This window comes from Saccopteryx bilineata, chromosome 6 (assembly GCF_036850765.1).
Source record: "Saccopteryx bilineata isolate mSacBil1 chromosome 6, mSacBil1_pri_phased_curated, whole genome shotgun sequence".
NCBI lineage: Eukaryota > Metazoa > Chordata > Mammalia > Chiroptera > Emballonuridae > Saccopteryx > Saccopteryx bilineata.
The window spans coordinates 30,522,355-30,537,160 of NC_089495.1; the positions used below are offsets into that span (position 1 = coordinate 30,522,355).

The window sequence follows — 14,806 nt, forward strand, 5'->3', positions numbered from 1 at the left end:
TCCCTTGAGAATTTGATTAAAGCTGTGAACTGTCCTTGCAGAAGTGTGTACATAATCATAGGGACTGGGGTTGTGGGAAAGAAGATAGCACAACTTTTCTCTGCCTGTGCTGAACAAATTTAAAAATAAAATAAAAGGATAAGTTAAACAGGTTATAAAATCACTTTTAGGCCTTGACCAGTTGGCTCAGTGGTAGAGCACTGGCCCAGCATGTAGATGTCCTGAGTTCAATTCATGGTCAGGGCACACAAGAGAAGCACCCATCTGCTTCTGTACCCCTCCACCTCTTGCTCCCCCGCTTCCCCTCCTGCAACCATGGCTCGAATGTCCCCTAGCACTGAGGATGGCTCCATGGCCTCTGACTCAGGTGCTAAGAAGAGCTTGGTTGCTGAGCAACGAACAGATGGGCAGAGCATCCCCCCCTAGTAGGCTTGCCTGGTGGATCCCAGTTGGGGCGCATGCAGGAGTCTCTCTGCCTCCCCTCCTCTCACTGAATAAAAAAGTAAAATCACTTTTTTTTTTATTGATAAGGGCTGGTTTGGAGGACTTAACTTTGAATGAAAATCTAATGGATCTACTAATCCTGAATCCAGCATTAGGCAGATTTAGCCATTCATGTTCTGTGCTACATGCTGGCAGCTATGCTTCTGGAGAAGCATCATGGAATTTGTGCTCTCACTGGGCGGTCAGTGACTTCCAAAAAGGAAGAAGGGCAGAGCAAAGCCAAGTAGCTCCAGTTTATTGTTTTTAAGTTCACCACAGGAGGGGGCAAAGGGTATGTATGTGTGAGAGAGAGTGAGAAGGGGAGCCGGTGCAAGGACTGAACGGAGTTGGATAGTTGAAAGGCTTCAAGACTCCACAGGCTTTTCCCAAGCTTAGTCAAATAGACTTTAATATCTGAAAAGGTACACCAGGAAAAAGAAAGTGCAAGTAATCATTAAGGGGTTTGAAACTTCCAGCCAGAGCCCCCCAGGGTCCTTTCTCACTTTCACAGACATGCCGTGTCCTCAGATTCCAAAACACTGAGTGAGATGTGTAAAGAATCAAATTTTCAGAGGAGCCCAGGCACAGATTTACAGAGGGGTCTTTTACCCTACACCAGTCATGTAGCTCAGTGCTCCCCAACCTTTTTTGGGCCACGGACTGGTTTAATGTCAGAAAATATTTTCATGGACCGGCCTTTAGGGTGGGACGGATAAATGCACAAAATAAAATTATGCCACTGGCGTAAAAACTGTGGTATTTTTTAAATATAATTGTCGAACTTACGAGACAAGCATCAAGAGTGAGTCTTAGACGGATGTAACAGAGGGAATCTGGTCATTTTAAAGAAATAAAACTTCGTTCAGACTTAAATATAAATAAAACAGAAATAATGTAAGTTATTTATTCTTTCTTTGTGGACCAGTACCAAATGGCCCACGGACCAGTACTGGTCCGTGGCCCGGGGGTTGGGGACCACTGATGTAGCTGAAGTCATGCTGTGTGACTGGTTAAACTTCATGCAAACCGTCAATCTGTCCATCTCTAAACAATATAGATAAGCTGGCCCTGGATGCCTCCAGGGGAGTTTAGACAGTTTAGAACCATACATGGTGCATTATAAATCACTAGCTAGGACACTGCATTCCTGACTTCCCCGTAAGCCCTCGAGATAAGGAGGGGCTGATAATGGAGCTGCTCCAGTTCTGCAAATGACAGTCTTTGCTTGACCAAAGGTTGGTCAGCCTCTTGAACCTTCTAGGCCCACTGGCGCACTTCTTTGTGAAATCCAGTTTTAGCAAGAATCCTGCTAAGTCAGTTTAGCAAAACCCCTCCACCCTTGATATCTGATTACTCTGGATGTCTGACCAGGTTGCTCATCCTCCACCATCCTCAGGTGACATCTTATCACCCTGGGCAGTCTTCAGTAAGAATCTGTTAGGCCAGTTTAGCCAGAGCCCCCCTCAGCCTTTGATGTTTCCTCTTACAAATTTTCTTTCTACTGATCCCCACCCAGCTTTTTAGCCATAATTCCCACTTGCGCATGCTCCTTTTGGAGCCGAGCCTGATCGCTCTCCCCTACTGTAACGTCGGCTGCAGTACTTTTCATGGTGATCCTGAATACAGGTCTGCCTTGTCATCTTTAACAAGTGTGTGTGTGTGTGTGTGTATGTGTGTGTTTATTTAATAAAGAGAACCCTATCTTTACACATGTGGTTTATACTACTGATGTTCCTTAACATGCGTCAGGAATCAGCAATACTTGTTTCCTCCACCAACTGACACATTTTGCTTTTGTACCTAGGGGGTGAAGGAAATGAGTCCCTCTTGTTTATGTAGGACATTTAGAAAAGAATAAAGCATTTACTTTCCTTCTAGAAATATGATGTACTATCTACAACCTAATTTATGCATTTCCTGTAAGATACATCAGAAAAATTTAAGGGTATTATTTGTGTTACTGTTTTTTTTGTAACCACATTTTATGACCATTAGAACAAATATTCAACGTGACATTTTCTTATAAGGAAGTGATGCTCACTGTTTCAGATGCAAGTCCATTTGTGAGCTTTTAGTTTCATGGTAGCTACTTTTTTTTTGTATTTTTCCGAAGTGAGAATGGGGGGGCGAAGGCAGACAGACTCCCACATGGCCCAACAGGGATCCACCCGGCATGCCCACCCGGGGGTGATGCTCAGCCCCTCTGGGGCGTTGCTGCTCTGCAATTGGAGCCAACCTAGCGCCTGAGGTGGAGGCCATGGAGCCATCCTCAGCACCCGAGCCAACTTTGCTCCAGTAGAGTTTGCTCCGAGCAAAGTTTGCTCCAACTTTGGCTGCGGGAGGGGAAGAGAGAGACAGAGAGGAAGGAGGTGGGGAAGGGTGGAGAAGCAGATGGTCGCTTCTCCTGTGTACCCTGGCCGGGAATCGAACCCGGACTTCCACACACCGGGCCGGCATTCTACTTGCTCAGCCAACCGGCCAGAGCTATGGTAGCTACTTTTTAAAATAATTATTATAACAGGTGAAAGATTTTATTCCTGCTCATCTATTCCAGGACAGATAAAATATTTTTAAATGGTGTGTTTTATTCCTTTTCCAGAGACCTTTTGCCCAAAGATTTTGTAGTTTATACCTACAACAAGGAAGGGGCTCTGATCTCTGACCATCCTGATATACAGGTAATACGTTTTATTCTCGATCCTAAAGCAGAGTTTAAAACAATTATAATTTTAAATTGACTTCTCTGTCAGTACTCACTCAGGACTGTGATGTCTCACAGCTTTGACATTATAATACACGTGTCATCCCGGGGGCAGCAGGGTGGTGAGTGCATTCATGTGGATTAAACTGGCCCTCACAACTCTCCGCGTACTCAGTAGCCAAGTGGCTTCTGTGTGGTTTTTTTTTTAAAGACCAGGAGGATAATCTTCTATTTACTAAAAGTCCTTAGTGATTATGAAAGGAGTAAGTTTGATATATATATTTTGAAAGTAGATTTTTTTTTGGCTGAAATTTACTATCTTCAAAAGCACATTTTACTTCCTTATTAAACCACATGATTTGCTGCTGTTACTTAGTAAAAAACAAGCACTGGTTTGCTGTTTTATGTTCCAATTTTTCAATGAAAACAGTTCTTCCCTAAAGAGGTGTGGCCCTCTTTGCATCAGAGAACAGAATATTCCTAAGGACAGAACTGGTCAGTAACACTTGAAAAAATTGGCAGATGTCATTTTGGCTTTATGTGTTATTTAATTGGCGCATAAACATTTCTACTTGTATTCTGGGAGAGTGTTCTTACAATGCCTTTTGGCAGTTAGGTATTGTCTGTATTTTTCTTTTGTAATGGTTTTCATAAGAAGTCTTTGTTCCCATTAAACATGTGTTATTTTTCCCCTGAGCTTTGTGATATTTTGCTAGCTATTGAATTGTTTTTGTTAGTTATGCACTTTTGCAACACTCTTCAAATAAATAGAAGGCAAAGCCTTTATTTTAGAGTAATTAGCCTTTAATTAATTAATTAAAAAAATAAGAAAATGCTGAGTTAGCCCTATCCTTTTCTGATTCCTTTATCTTGGTGTTCTGTTTGTTTATTGTTTAATAGCAAATTAGTAGAAGAGCTTAACTGTACATGATAATTTAAACCAGATTACAGGCCATCCATCCATCCATCCATCCATCCATCCATCCATCCTTCCATCCATCCATGTACCCAATCGTCCATCCAAAGATTACTATGGAGTGAGGCCAGAGACTACATAATTTATGCCATTTGACAAAAGCAGTGATCTCAAAAAGGCTTTTTCTTTTATTCTTCTTTTTTTTTTTCTGGGAGAGATTTCTTGGCATGGTTCTGGAGATACACACTGTTTGGATTCAGATCATGATTCTATCATTTATTTGCTGATCAAATTACTTTAACCTGTTTGTGCCTTAGTATTCTCACTTTAAAATGGGAATAATAATTATAACTTCATGGAGTTATTAGGAGGCTTACCTGAGTTAATATCTGTGAGATTTTCAGAACAGCCATTTTGACAATTTTTAACTCAATAAATTTCATTATTGTCTTGACGGGTGGCACAGTGGATTGAGTGTGTCCAGAGTGTCGAGGTTGCTGGTTCCAGCCCAGGGTTCCCAGCTTGATTGCAGGGTCCCTGATCCTGTGGTCGCCAGCTGTTCCCAAGGGCGGTGGCTCTACCAGAGGTCTCTGGTTTGTGCCCGAGTCAGGGCTTGACCCCAGAGGCACTGGCTAGATCCCGAGGGTGCCACCAACCCCCTCACTGGTTGGTGCCCCAATCAGGGCACATTGAAGAAGCAATCAATGGTTTCACAACTAAGTGGAACAACAGGCTGATGCTTCTCTCTCTCCCTTAAAAAAAATTATTATTGTTTGTTATTATTGTATATATGCTTAAAACTGCGAAAAAAAGATTTCAAGTAGAAATTTATGTAACTGTTATCTTAAAGTATTATGGAATTGTATTTTCCTGGGTGTTTGAAAAATACAAACTAGAACAGATGGAGTCTTCACTTATTTCTTGGTTATTGAATATTATGTTTGTTTGTTTATTTATTTATTTATCTTCTTTTTCAAGTGAGAGGAGGGGAGATAGAGAGACAGGTTCTGCATGCACCCTGACTGACTGGGATCCACCTGGCAACCCCTATGTGAGGCTGATGCTTTGCCACTCTGGGGCCATCACACCAAGCTGTCTTGAGCTATTTTTAGTGCCGGAGGTGAAGGCTCCATGGAGCCATCCTTAGTGCCTAGGGCTGATGCACTCGAATCTATTGAGCCATGACTGTGGGAGGGGAAGAGAGAGAGAGTGAGAGAGAAATGGGAGAGGTAGGAGGTGGAGTAGCAGGTGGTCACTTCTCCTATGTGCCCTGATTGGACATTGAACCTGGGACTTACACATGGCAGGCCAGTGCTCTACCACTGAGCCAACTGGCCAGGGCCTGAATATTGTTTAGATAGATGAAAGTATGACTGGCGGTTTTAGATACCAATTAAACTTTGGTACTTTTTTTTTTTTTTCTTTTCTTTTGCATATGGCTCGATTGTTTGATATCATCATGACATATACTTCTGTACATAAAATGCAATTAATTTATACTGAGGAAATTTAAATGCTTTCCCTTGTGGTTCTTTTACTTAAGATCAAAGTACAGTAATTTATAAAGCTGTTATGTGACTTTCATCATAAGTGTCTTCTACAGGCCATTTTTCACAAAGAAATAAAATTTTAATAACCACTTTATAGTAATTGCTGTGCGAAAGAAAGCTCCAAATTACTATATTTTTTTTATTTTTTTATTTTTTTTTATTTTTTTGCATTTTTCTGAAGCTGGAAACAGGGAGAGACAGTCAGACAGACTCCCGCATGTGCCCGACCGGGATCCACCTGGCACACCCACCATGGGGCGATGCTCTGCCCACCAGGGGGCGATGCTCTGCCCATCCTGGGCGTCGCCATGTTGCGACCAGAGCCACTCTAGCGCCTGAGTCAGAGGCCACAGAGCCATCCCCAGCGCCCGGGCCATCTTTGCTCCAATGGAGCCTTGGCTGCGGGAGGGGAAGAGAGAGACAGAGAGGAAGGTGTGGCGGAGGGGTGGAGAAGCAAATGGGCGCTTCTCCTGTGTGCCCTGGCCGGGAATCGAACCCGGGTCCTCCGCACACTAGGCCGACGCTCTACCGCTGAGCCAACTGGCCAGGGCCAAATTACTATATTTTAGAACTTGGGTTACCTTGCCAAATGCATTAGAAAAGACTTATTTAATTTTTCCAACTGATTGATGCTTTTTGTTTCCTGAGAAAATGAATTGACTGTCCATGGCTCACTTGATTCTTCTGGTTTGTCGGCTGTTCTTTAACAGTTCAGTGTCCTTCTGCTCCCACTAGTGGAGTTTTGAGGTTAGTTTGTGTGTTTCCAAATTGCTTATACCATTTGTACTTTTCTTGTCATCATGCAATTTAATTAGATGTTTTCTAAACTTACAAAATATGATTTGTTTTTTTTTTAAGTAAATTGAGTGCTTTGGAATGCTTTAGTTAAAGTAAGTTATTTAAAAAAAATACCAACATGTTGTTAGATTGAGTGACCAAGTGCTGGATTTTAATCCTGTCAAATAAGAGAGTTTTTATTATAGTTGAAGCTAGAAACATTTAATTTTTGAGTGCTATGAGTTAATTGTATTACTGTCCCCTAAGTATTAACTCATCTGTAATAGAAAGTATTTTTTTCCTCTAATGGAAAGGCAGTAATACAAACGCTATAACAACAGAACATTGGAAAGAAAAACATTAATGATTGTGAATTGCCTCACACAAGAACAAGTTGTACAGTGTAGAAATTCAGCCTGTGTTGTTTAGTGTATGATTGTTTAAAATTTTTTTCTTTTTCATTGAATTGATTGGGATGACATTGGTTAATAAAATTATATAGATTTTAGGTATACAATTCTATAATATGCCAATCGGTATATTGTAATATGTGTTCACCACTCCCAAGTCAAGTCTCCTTCCATCACCATTGTCCTCCCTCTGTGCTCTTCTACCGTCTCTTATGCCCCTTTTCTGCTGGTGATCACCATACTGTTGTCTATGTCTGTGAGGTTATTTCCACAGTTTTAGACAGGAAAATTTGCATAGATTCCCCTTGATTCTTAGAACGTTAACATTTTACTGCAGTTGTTTTATTTCTTCTTTTATATTTTATTCTGAACCGTTTTTTTTTGTTTGTTTGTATTTTTTTGAAGTTGGAAATGGGGAGAGACAGTCAGACAGACTCCCGCATGCGCCCGACCGGGATCCACCCGGCACGCCCACCAGGGGCGACGCTCTGCCCACCAGGGGGCGATGCTCTGCCCCTCCGGTGCGTTGCTCTGCCGCGACCAGAGCCAGTCTAGCGCCTGGGGCAGAGGCCAAGGAGCCATCCCCAGCGCCCAGGCCATCTTTGCTCCAATGGAGCCTTGGCTGCGGGAGGGGAAGAGAGAGACAGAGAGGAAGGAGGGGGTGGGGTGGAGAAGCAAATGGGCGCTTTTCCTGTGTGCCCTGGCCGGTAATCGAACCCGGGTCCCCCCGCACGCCAGGCTGACGCTCTACCGCTGAGCCAACGGGCCAGGGCCTTGAACCATTTTTGAGGTATGTTGCAGACATGGTGTTCCTTTTTCCTTAAGTACTTCATTGTAAATTTCCTAAGGACAAAGAATTTATTCTGTAACCATAATACAATTCTCAAAATCAGGAAGTTAACATTGAAGTAATGTTATCTAATTTAAAGACCTATTGATTTTTTTTGGGGGGGGTCTATTATCCCAATAATGCCCTTTATAGCTGCCTGATGGTGGAACGAAGGCATGTGGCCACCAAAACACCTTTGAGTATCTGGAGACTGGAAAATGAGTCAGGCAGCTCCATAGAATATAACAGAATTTATTGTAGGGTGAGTTCCTTACGGGGATAGGATCAGAGTGGAAGGCAACCCCACAGTCTGTTGAACTATTATCCCCGACCAGGCATTGTGACAGTGAATGTTTTAGATGGTGTAGCTAAAGCACTGATGACTGGCAAGACAAAGGGACAACGAATGTAGTATGTGCCAGAAACCATACCTCTTGGTTGTCTTATGATGGTGTGTATGATTGCTTATAGTTGATGCCAGCACCTAGTTTGACATTTAGTTTGGTTGCTGTGTCATTCTGGCTGTTATTGACAAGAATTTCTATGATTATATTGTAAAGGTTTAAAGAATACAGATAATCATTAATTATAAGGCCTTAGTATGCTGGCTGAAACTAGTGAGGTTAGAGTTCACGTAATGAAAAAACTTGAACAACAAGAAATCAAGGCCACATAGGTGGAGTCAGTCTTGTCCATATCAACGTCTACTACGCAATAGCGAAAGAAAATCCAAGTTCATGTGTTGCATCCAGTAGTCATGTTTCTTTAGTCTCCTTTAATCTGGAAATACTTATCTTCCTTTCCTTGTCTTTCACAACATGTATAGTCCAACTTTTTGTAGAATGTCCTGCCATTTGAGGTTTGATGTTTACTCATGATCAGTTTCAGGTTATGTACTTTTGGCAGGAATACCACTGAAGAGATACTGAATGGTTCTCAGTGTATGAATCAGTGAGCATATGCTGCAATTAGTCCAATTATTGACAGTATTAACATTGATTATTTGGTTATGGATCTGTCTGCCAGGTTTCTCCTCTGTAAAGTTACTGTTTTAACCTTTTTAATTAATATTATGGTTAGATAATTTGAGACTCTACAGATATCATGTTACTTCTTAAATTTTACCCACTAATTTTAGTGTTTAGTATTTGCCTAAAGCAATTGTGATTATAATGGTTACTAAAATCGTGATTTCCTAATTTCATCAGTGCTTAGATATAATTCATCAGTGTTTTCTACTATAAGAAAGAGTTTTCTATATAATTCATCAGTGCTTTCTACTATAAGAAAGAGTTTTCATCAGTACTTTCTACTATAAGAAAGAGTTTTCCCTTATTTGTTTATATCAGTTCTTACTTTATCATTGGTGAGATTGAAGATATTTTCATAAGTGTAAGGGCATTTTTATATCCTCCTTTGAAAATTGTCTTTGTATCTTTTGCCCAGCTTTCTATTAGGTTTTTAATCTTTCCCCTCATTGTTTAAGAGTACTTTATAAGTTAAGAATATTAACCCTTATGTATGGTATATTTTATCCCAGTATGAATTATCTTTTGACCTTATTTTTTGGTGTTTCTTTCCATGTAGAAGATTAAAAAACTTTTTATTTTTATTTTTTATTTTTGTTCATTTTTCTGATCTGGAAACAGGGAGAGACAGTCAGACAGACTCCCGCATGCGCCCGACCGGGATGCGCCTGACCGGGATCCACCCTGCACGCCCACCAGGGGGCGACGCTCTGCCCACCAGGGGGCGATGCTCTGCCCATCCTGGACGTCGCCATGTTGCGACCAGAGCCACTCTAGCGCCTGGGGCAGAGGCCACAGAGCCATCCCCAGCGCCCGGGCCATCTTTGCTCCAATGGAGCCTTGGCTGCGGGAGGGGAAGAGAGAGACAGAGAGGGAAGCGCGGTGGAGGGGTGGAGAAGCAAATGGGAGCTTCTCCTATGTGCCCTGGCCGGGAATCGAACCCGGGTCCTCCGCACGCTAGGCCGACGCTCTACCGCTGAGCCAACTGGCCAGGGCCAAAAAACTTTTTTTATGTAGTAAAAATTATCTGTTTTTTATTGCATATAGCTTTTGAGTTATAGTTAGAAACTATTTCTCTGTGTTGAGATTAAAGAGGAATTCACCCATGTTTTCTTTTGTTTCTTGTATGGTTTTATTTTTTTATATTTATATTCCTTATCTATTTGGAGTTTATTCTTATTAGAGGGAGAGTAAGGGAGAGAGACAGAGAAAGAGAGAAAAACATTGATGTGTCGTTCTACTTATTTATGCTGTTGTTGGTTGATTCTTGTATGTGCCTGGAGTGGGGATTGAACCAACAATTTCGGCATGTCGAGATGATGCTCTAACCAACTGAGCTACCTGGCTAGGGCTAGTTTTATCCTTTTCTAAATGTTGAACCAATGAAACGCCATTTATTAAAAGTGCACTTTTTGTCACAGTGATTTGAGGTGCCACTTTTATCATAAAAGTTCTGTACTGTATATACTTTAGACTCTTTTGAGACTTTGTATTCTGTTTCACTGGTTGGCCTTTCAATTAATTTTCCACCAGTACCATGCTGTTTTAATTATTAAGGCCTTGTGATATGTCTCAATGTCTGGTAGGGCTAGTTTCACTTCATTCTACACCCTTGGCTTTCTTTCTTTTTATTTTTTTAAATTTTTTTGTGCTTTGTAATTGTTGTAAAGATGAGAAGATCTTATTGTGTACTAAAAAATCTATTATTAGTAAGTGATACTGTGTTTGCATTTCCACTGGTCAATTTTTTGCTTAAAGTTAAAGAATAAGGCTCTTTAGTTTTCAAAGAAGGTTGAATATATAACTAAAAATAGTAATATAATCAATATATCTATAGGAAGAAAAGAAAATAATCTGACCAAAACCACTTCTTTTTACTACAAACTCTTTCCCCCTTGACATCATTAGCCTGCCATTTAAAATAATGAAGTGTTAGAGGTAACATAATGCTATCTTTTTCTATTTCTAGGCTGAAAGGTTATTGGGGTAGAACTGTTTGTACTTAGTATTCTTTAGAATTCCACCTCAACATTTGTGTACTTGTAGGGTGGTAGTAGATCATCTGTACCTCTAGTAGGGTAAAGAATGCCAGGTGGTATTATGAGATGCCAATAATATAAATAAAAATTTAAATTTACTGCACTTAATTTTGTTAGCTCTGTAGTTTCTATGATGCTTTTCAGCAATGTAACAGTATTTGAAGATAATACAGTCTTTATCATTTAGGATCATTGTCATTATTGGGGTTATGTGGAGGGAGTTTATCATTCATCCGTTGCTCTGAGTGACTGTTTTGGACTCAGGTAAGGAATTTTCTTTATCAGTTCCTTTTCTCCTCTATTTCTTAATCTTTTACCTACCTCTGTTTCCTAATCGAATCATTTTGGGGAACTGAACAAAATTAGATTTTACTTGATATTGCTGAAGGTCTTTCGAGTTATGTTTTAGATATTATTCTTTGTATGTTTATTTAGTTGTATGTTTATCAACTGAAAATATAACAGTTGATTAATTTTAATATTTAAAGAGAATCTCATTTTTTAAGGCTGCTAAATATTTTTTGCTATTTAAAATAAAATATATTTAAAATTTCTGTAGCATTTTACATTCATGTAAATTTGTACTTACATTATTTTGCTTAAGTCTGATAATTGACTGAAAAGGGGCTCATTATCTCCACATTTAGTTGAACAAACCAAGGTTTGGAGAAAGTGTATCACACACCAAGTGAAGTGATAATAACATTAAAACTACATTTATTGAGGGCCTGGCAGTATAACACCAGGGTAGGTTGGTTGCATGATTGAACTAATAAATATTACTTTTATTTCTTAATCCAACTATATAATATGGCTACAATCATCACCATTTAAGTAGTAACACTTATAGAATAGTTACTGTATGTCAGACAATGTTTTAAGTATTTTGCATTAATTAAGTAATTTAGTTTTCAGAACAGTCCTATACACAATGTAAAGTACTGCAAGAGATGAACTTGCTGAAAGTCCCACAGCCAGTAGGAAACATATGGGATTCAAACTCTGGTCCTCTGGCTGCAGGCTCCACACTTACAGCCACTGTCCTTTGTTGCTTTCCATAATAAAGTAATCACTCAGAGAGGTTAAGGAACTTTTAGGGAGCGATGCTAGTAAGTAGCTGTTTTGAGCCTTAAATATAAGTCGTCTTGACTCTAAAGTCTTATATTTTTCTCTATGCCATGCTACTGGTTCTTACATGTGTTAAAAATTAGAACTTGAATTCAGATTTTCTGATTCCTTTTCCTGTGTATTTGTTTTTTCACTCTTAAAAATTTTGTATTTGTAATGCAACGCTTAAGAGGATTGCTGCATATAGACAATGTGAGCTATGGGATTGAACCCCTGCGAAACGGCTCTCATTTTGAGCACATCTTTTATCGAATGGATGATGTCCGCAAAGAGCCTCTGAAATGTGGGGTTTCTAACAAGGATATGGAGACAGAAACCACACAGGATGAAGAGGAAGAGCCTCCTAGCATCACTCAGCTACTTCGAGTAAGGAAATAATATATTTCTTCATGGCTCGGACTAAAATATTTTATTTTTTTGTTTTGCAGGTTAATACAGAAAGCTATTTTTATTGTATAAAGGTGAAGTGTAATTGTTCTGAGTATTTTTTTCCTTTTCTTTTTAGGTTTTTAAAATTTTCAATTATAGTTGACATACAATATTATATAGTTTTTTAAAAATTTTATTTAGAAAAGTAAATTTAACAGGGTGACATTGATCAGTAAGAGTATGTAGGTTTCAGGTAAATGTTTTTATAGCATTTGAACTGTAGATTATGTTGTATACCCATCACCCAAAGTCAAATCATTTTCTGTCACTGTGTATTTTTCCCTCTTTACACCCTTTCCTGGACACCCTCCCCCAAAACCCCCACCTGCTGGCAACCACTTCACTTTGTCCGGAAGTCTCAGTTTTATATCCCACCTATGTGTGAAATCATACAGTTCTTAGCCTTTTTCTGATTTATTTATTTCACTCAGTATAATGTTCTCAAGGTTCATCCATGTTGTCGTAAATGGCAATATGTCATCATTTCTTATGGCTGAGTAGTATTCCATTGTATATATGTACCACATCTTCTTTATCCAATCCTCTATTGACGGACACTTTGGTTGTTTCCATGTCTTGGCAACTGTGAACAATGCTGCGTTGAACATGGGGTTGTGTCTTTACATATCAATTTTTTCAGTTTTTGGGGTAGATACTCAGTAGAGGGATTGCTGGGTCATATGGTAGTTCTGTTCTTAATTTTTTGAGGAATCACCATACTTTTCTTCCATAATGGTTGTACTAATTTGCATTCCTACCAGCTGTGAATGAGATTTCTTTTTTATCCAAAGCCTCTCCAACACTTGTTGATACCCTTGTTGATAATAGATAATCAGACAGGTGTGAGGTGTTATCTCATTGTAATTTTAATTTGCATTTCTTGAATAGCTAGTGAAGATGGACATCTTTTTCATATATCTGTTAGCCAAGTGTCTGTTCAAGTCCTCTCCCCATTTTTTAAAATTACATTGTTTGCTTTTTTGTTGCTGAGCTTTGTTGAATTCTTTATGGATGTTGAATAGTAACCCCTTATTGGAGCTGTTTTTTGCAAATACCATCTCCCATTTAGTTGACTGCCTGTTTTGTTGTCAGTTTCTTTTGCTGTACTGAAGTTTTTTGGTTTGATATAGTCCCATTTATTTATTTCTGCCTTTACTTCCCTTACCTTTGGGGTCAAATTCATAAATTGTTCTCTATAGCTGAGGTCTGTGAGTTTAGTACCTATGTTTTCTTCTAGGTAACTTGTTGTTTCAGATCTTATTTTTAGGTCTTTGATCCATTTTGAATTAATTTTTGTGCAGGGAGACAAACTGTAGTAAAGTTTTATTCTTTTGCATGTGGCTTTCCAGTTTTCCCAGCACCATTTATTGAAGAGGCCTTCTTTCCTCCATTGTGTGTTTTTGGCTCCTTTGTCCAAGATTATTTGTCCACATATATGTGGTTTTCTTTTTGAGCTCTTGATTCTGTTTCATTGGTCTATATATCTGTTTTTCTGCCAATACCATGCTGTTTTTCATTTGTTTTTTAAAAATTTTTATTCATTCATTTTTATAGAGAAAGGAGAGAGAGAGAGAGAGGGCGAGAGAAAGAGAGAGAGAAAGGGGGGGAGGAGCAGGAAGCATCAGCTCCCATATGTGCCTTGACTGGGCAAGACCAGGGTTTTGAACCAGCGACCTCAGCATTCCAGGTCGACACCTTATCCACTTCACCACTACAGGTGAGGCCACCATGCTGTTTTGATTATTGTGGCTCTACAGTATACTTTGAAGTCAGGTAGTGTGACAACTCCAGCTTCATTCTTTTTCCACAGGATTGCTTTGGTGTTCATTTTCTGTAGTTTCATCATTGGCATATGGAAAAGCAATAGACTTTTGTATGATGATTTTGTATCCTGTGACTTTACTGTATTGGCTTATTGTTTCTAATACTTTTTTGGCAGAATCTTTGGGGTTTTCTTTATACAGGATCCTGTCATTTGCAAAAAGTGATACTTTTGCTTTTTCTTTCCCAATAAGGATGCCTTATATTTCTTTGTATGCCTGATTGCTCTGATTAAAACTTCTAGAACTGTATTGAATAAGAGTGGAAAGAGTGGGCAGCCTTGTCTTATTCCTGAGTTTAGAAGGAAAGCCTTTATTTTCCACTATTTAGCATCATATTAGCTGATCGTTTGTCATATATTGCCTTTATTATGTTGAGATACTTTCCTTCTTTTCTGATTTTACCAAGTGTTTTAAACATAAAGGGATGTTGTTGTATTTTAGCGAATGCTTTTTCTGCATCTGTTGATAGGATTATATGATTTTCTTTGTTTTGTTGATGTGTGATATATTATGTTGATTGATTTCAATATGTTGAACCATTCTTGTGCTGGAATGAATCCCACTTGATCGTGATGTATTATTTTTTAAACATGTTGTTGTATTCGATTTTGTTTAGGATTTTTGGATCTGTATTCATTAGAGATATTGTTCTGTGTTTTTTGTGTTGTCCTTACCAGATTTTGGTATCAAGGT

General features: G+C 39.2%; 1 protein-coding gene across 1 annotated transcript in view; it reads left to right on the forward strand.

The window, feature by feature from the left end:
• ADAM9 (ADAM metallopeptidase domain 9) overlaps positions 1-14,806 on the forward strand; it is a 150,215-nt gene that overhangs the window by 15,912 nt on the left and 119,497 nt on the right. The window contains exons 4-6 of the mRNA XM_066235015.1: positions 3,083-3,161; positions 10,921-10,997; positions 12,032-12,227. Of these exons, the coding sequence (XP_066091112.1) occupies positions 3,083-3,161; positions 10,921-10,997; positions 12,032-12,227 (352 nt within the window). The remainder of the gene's footprint in view (positions 1-3,082; positions 3,162-10,920; positions 10,998-12,031; positions 12,228-14,806) is intronic.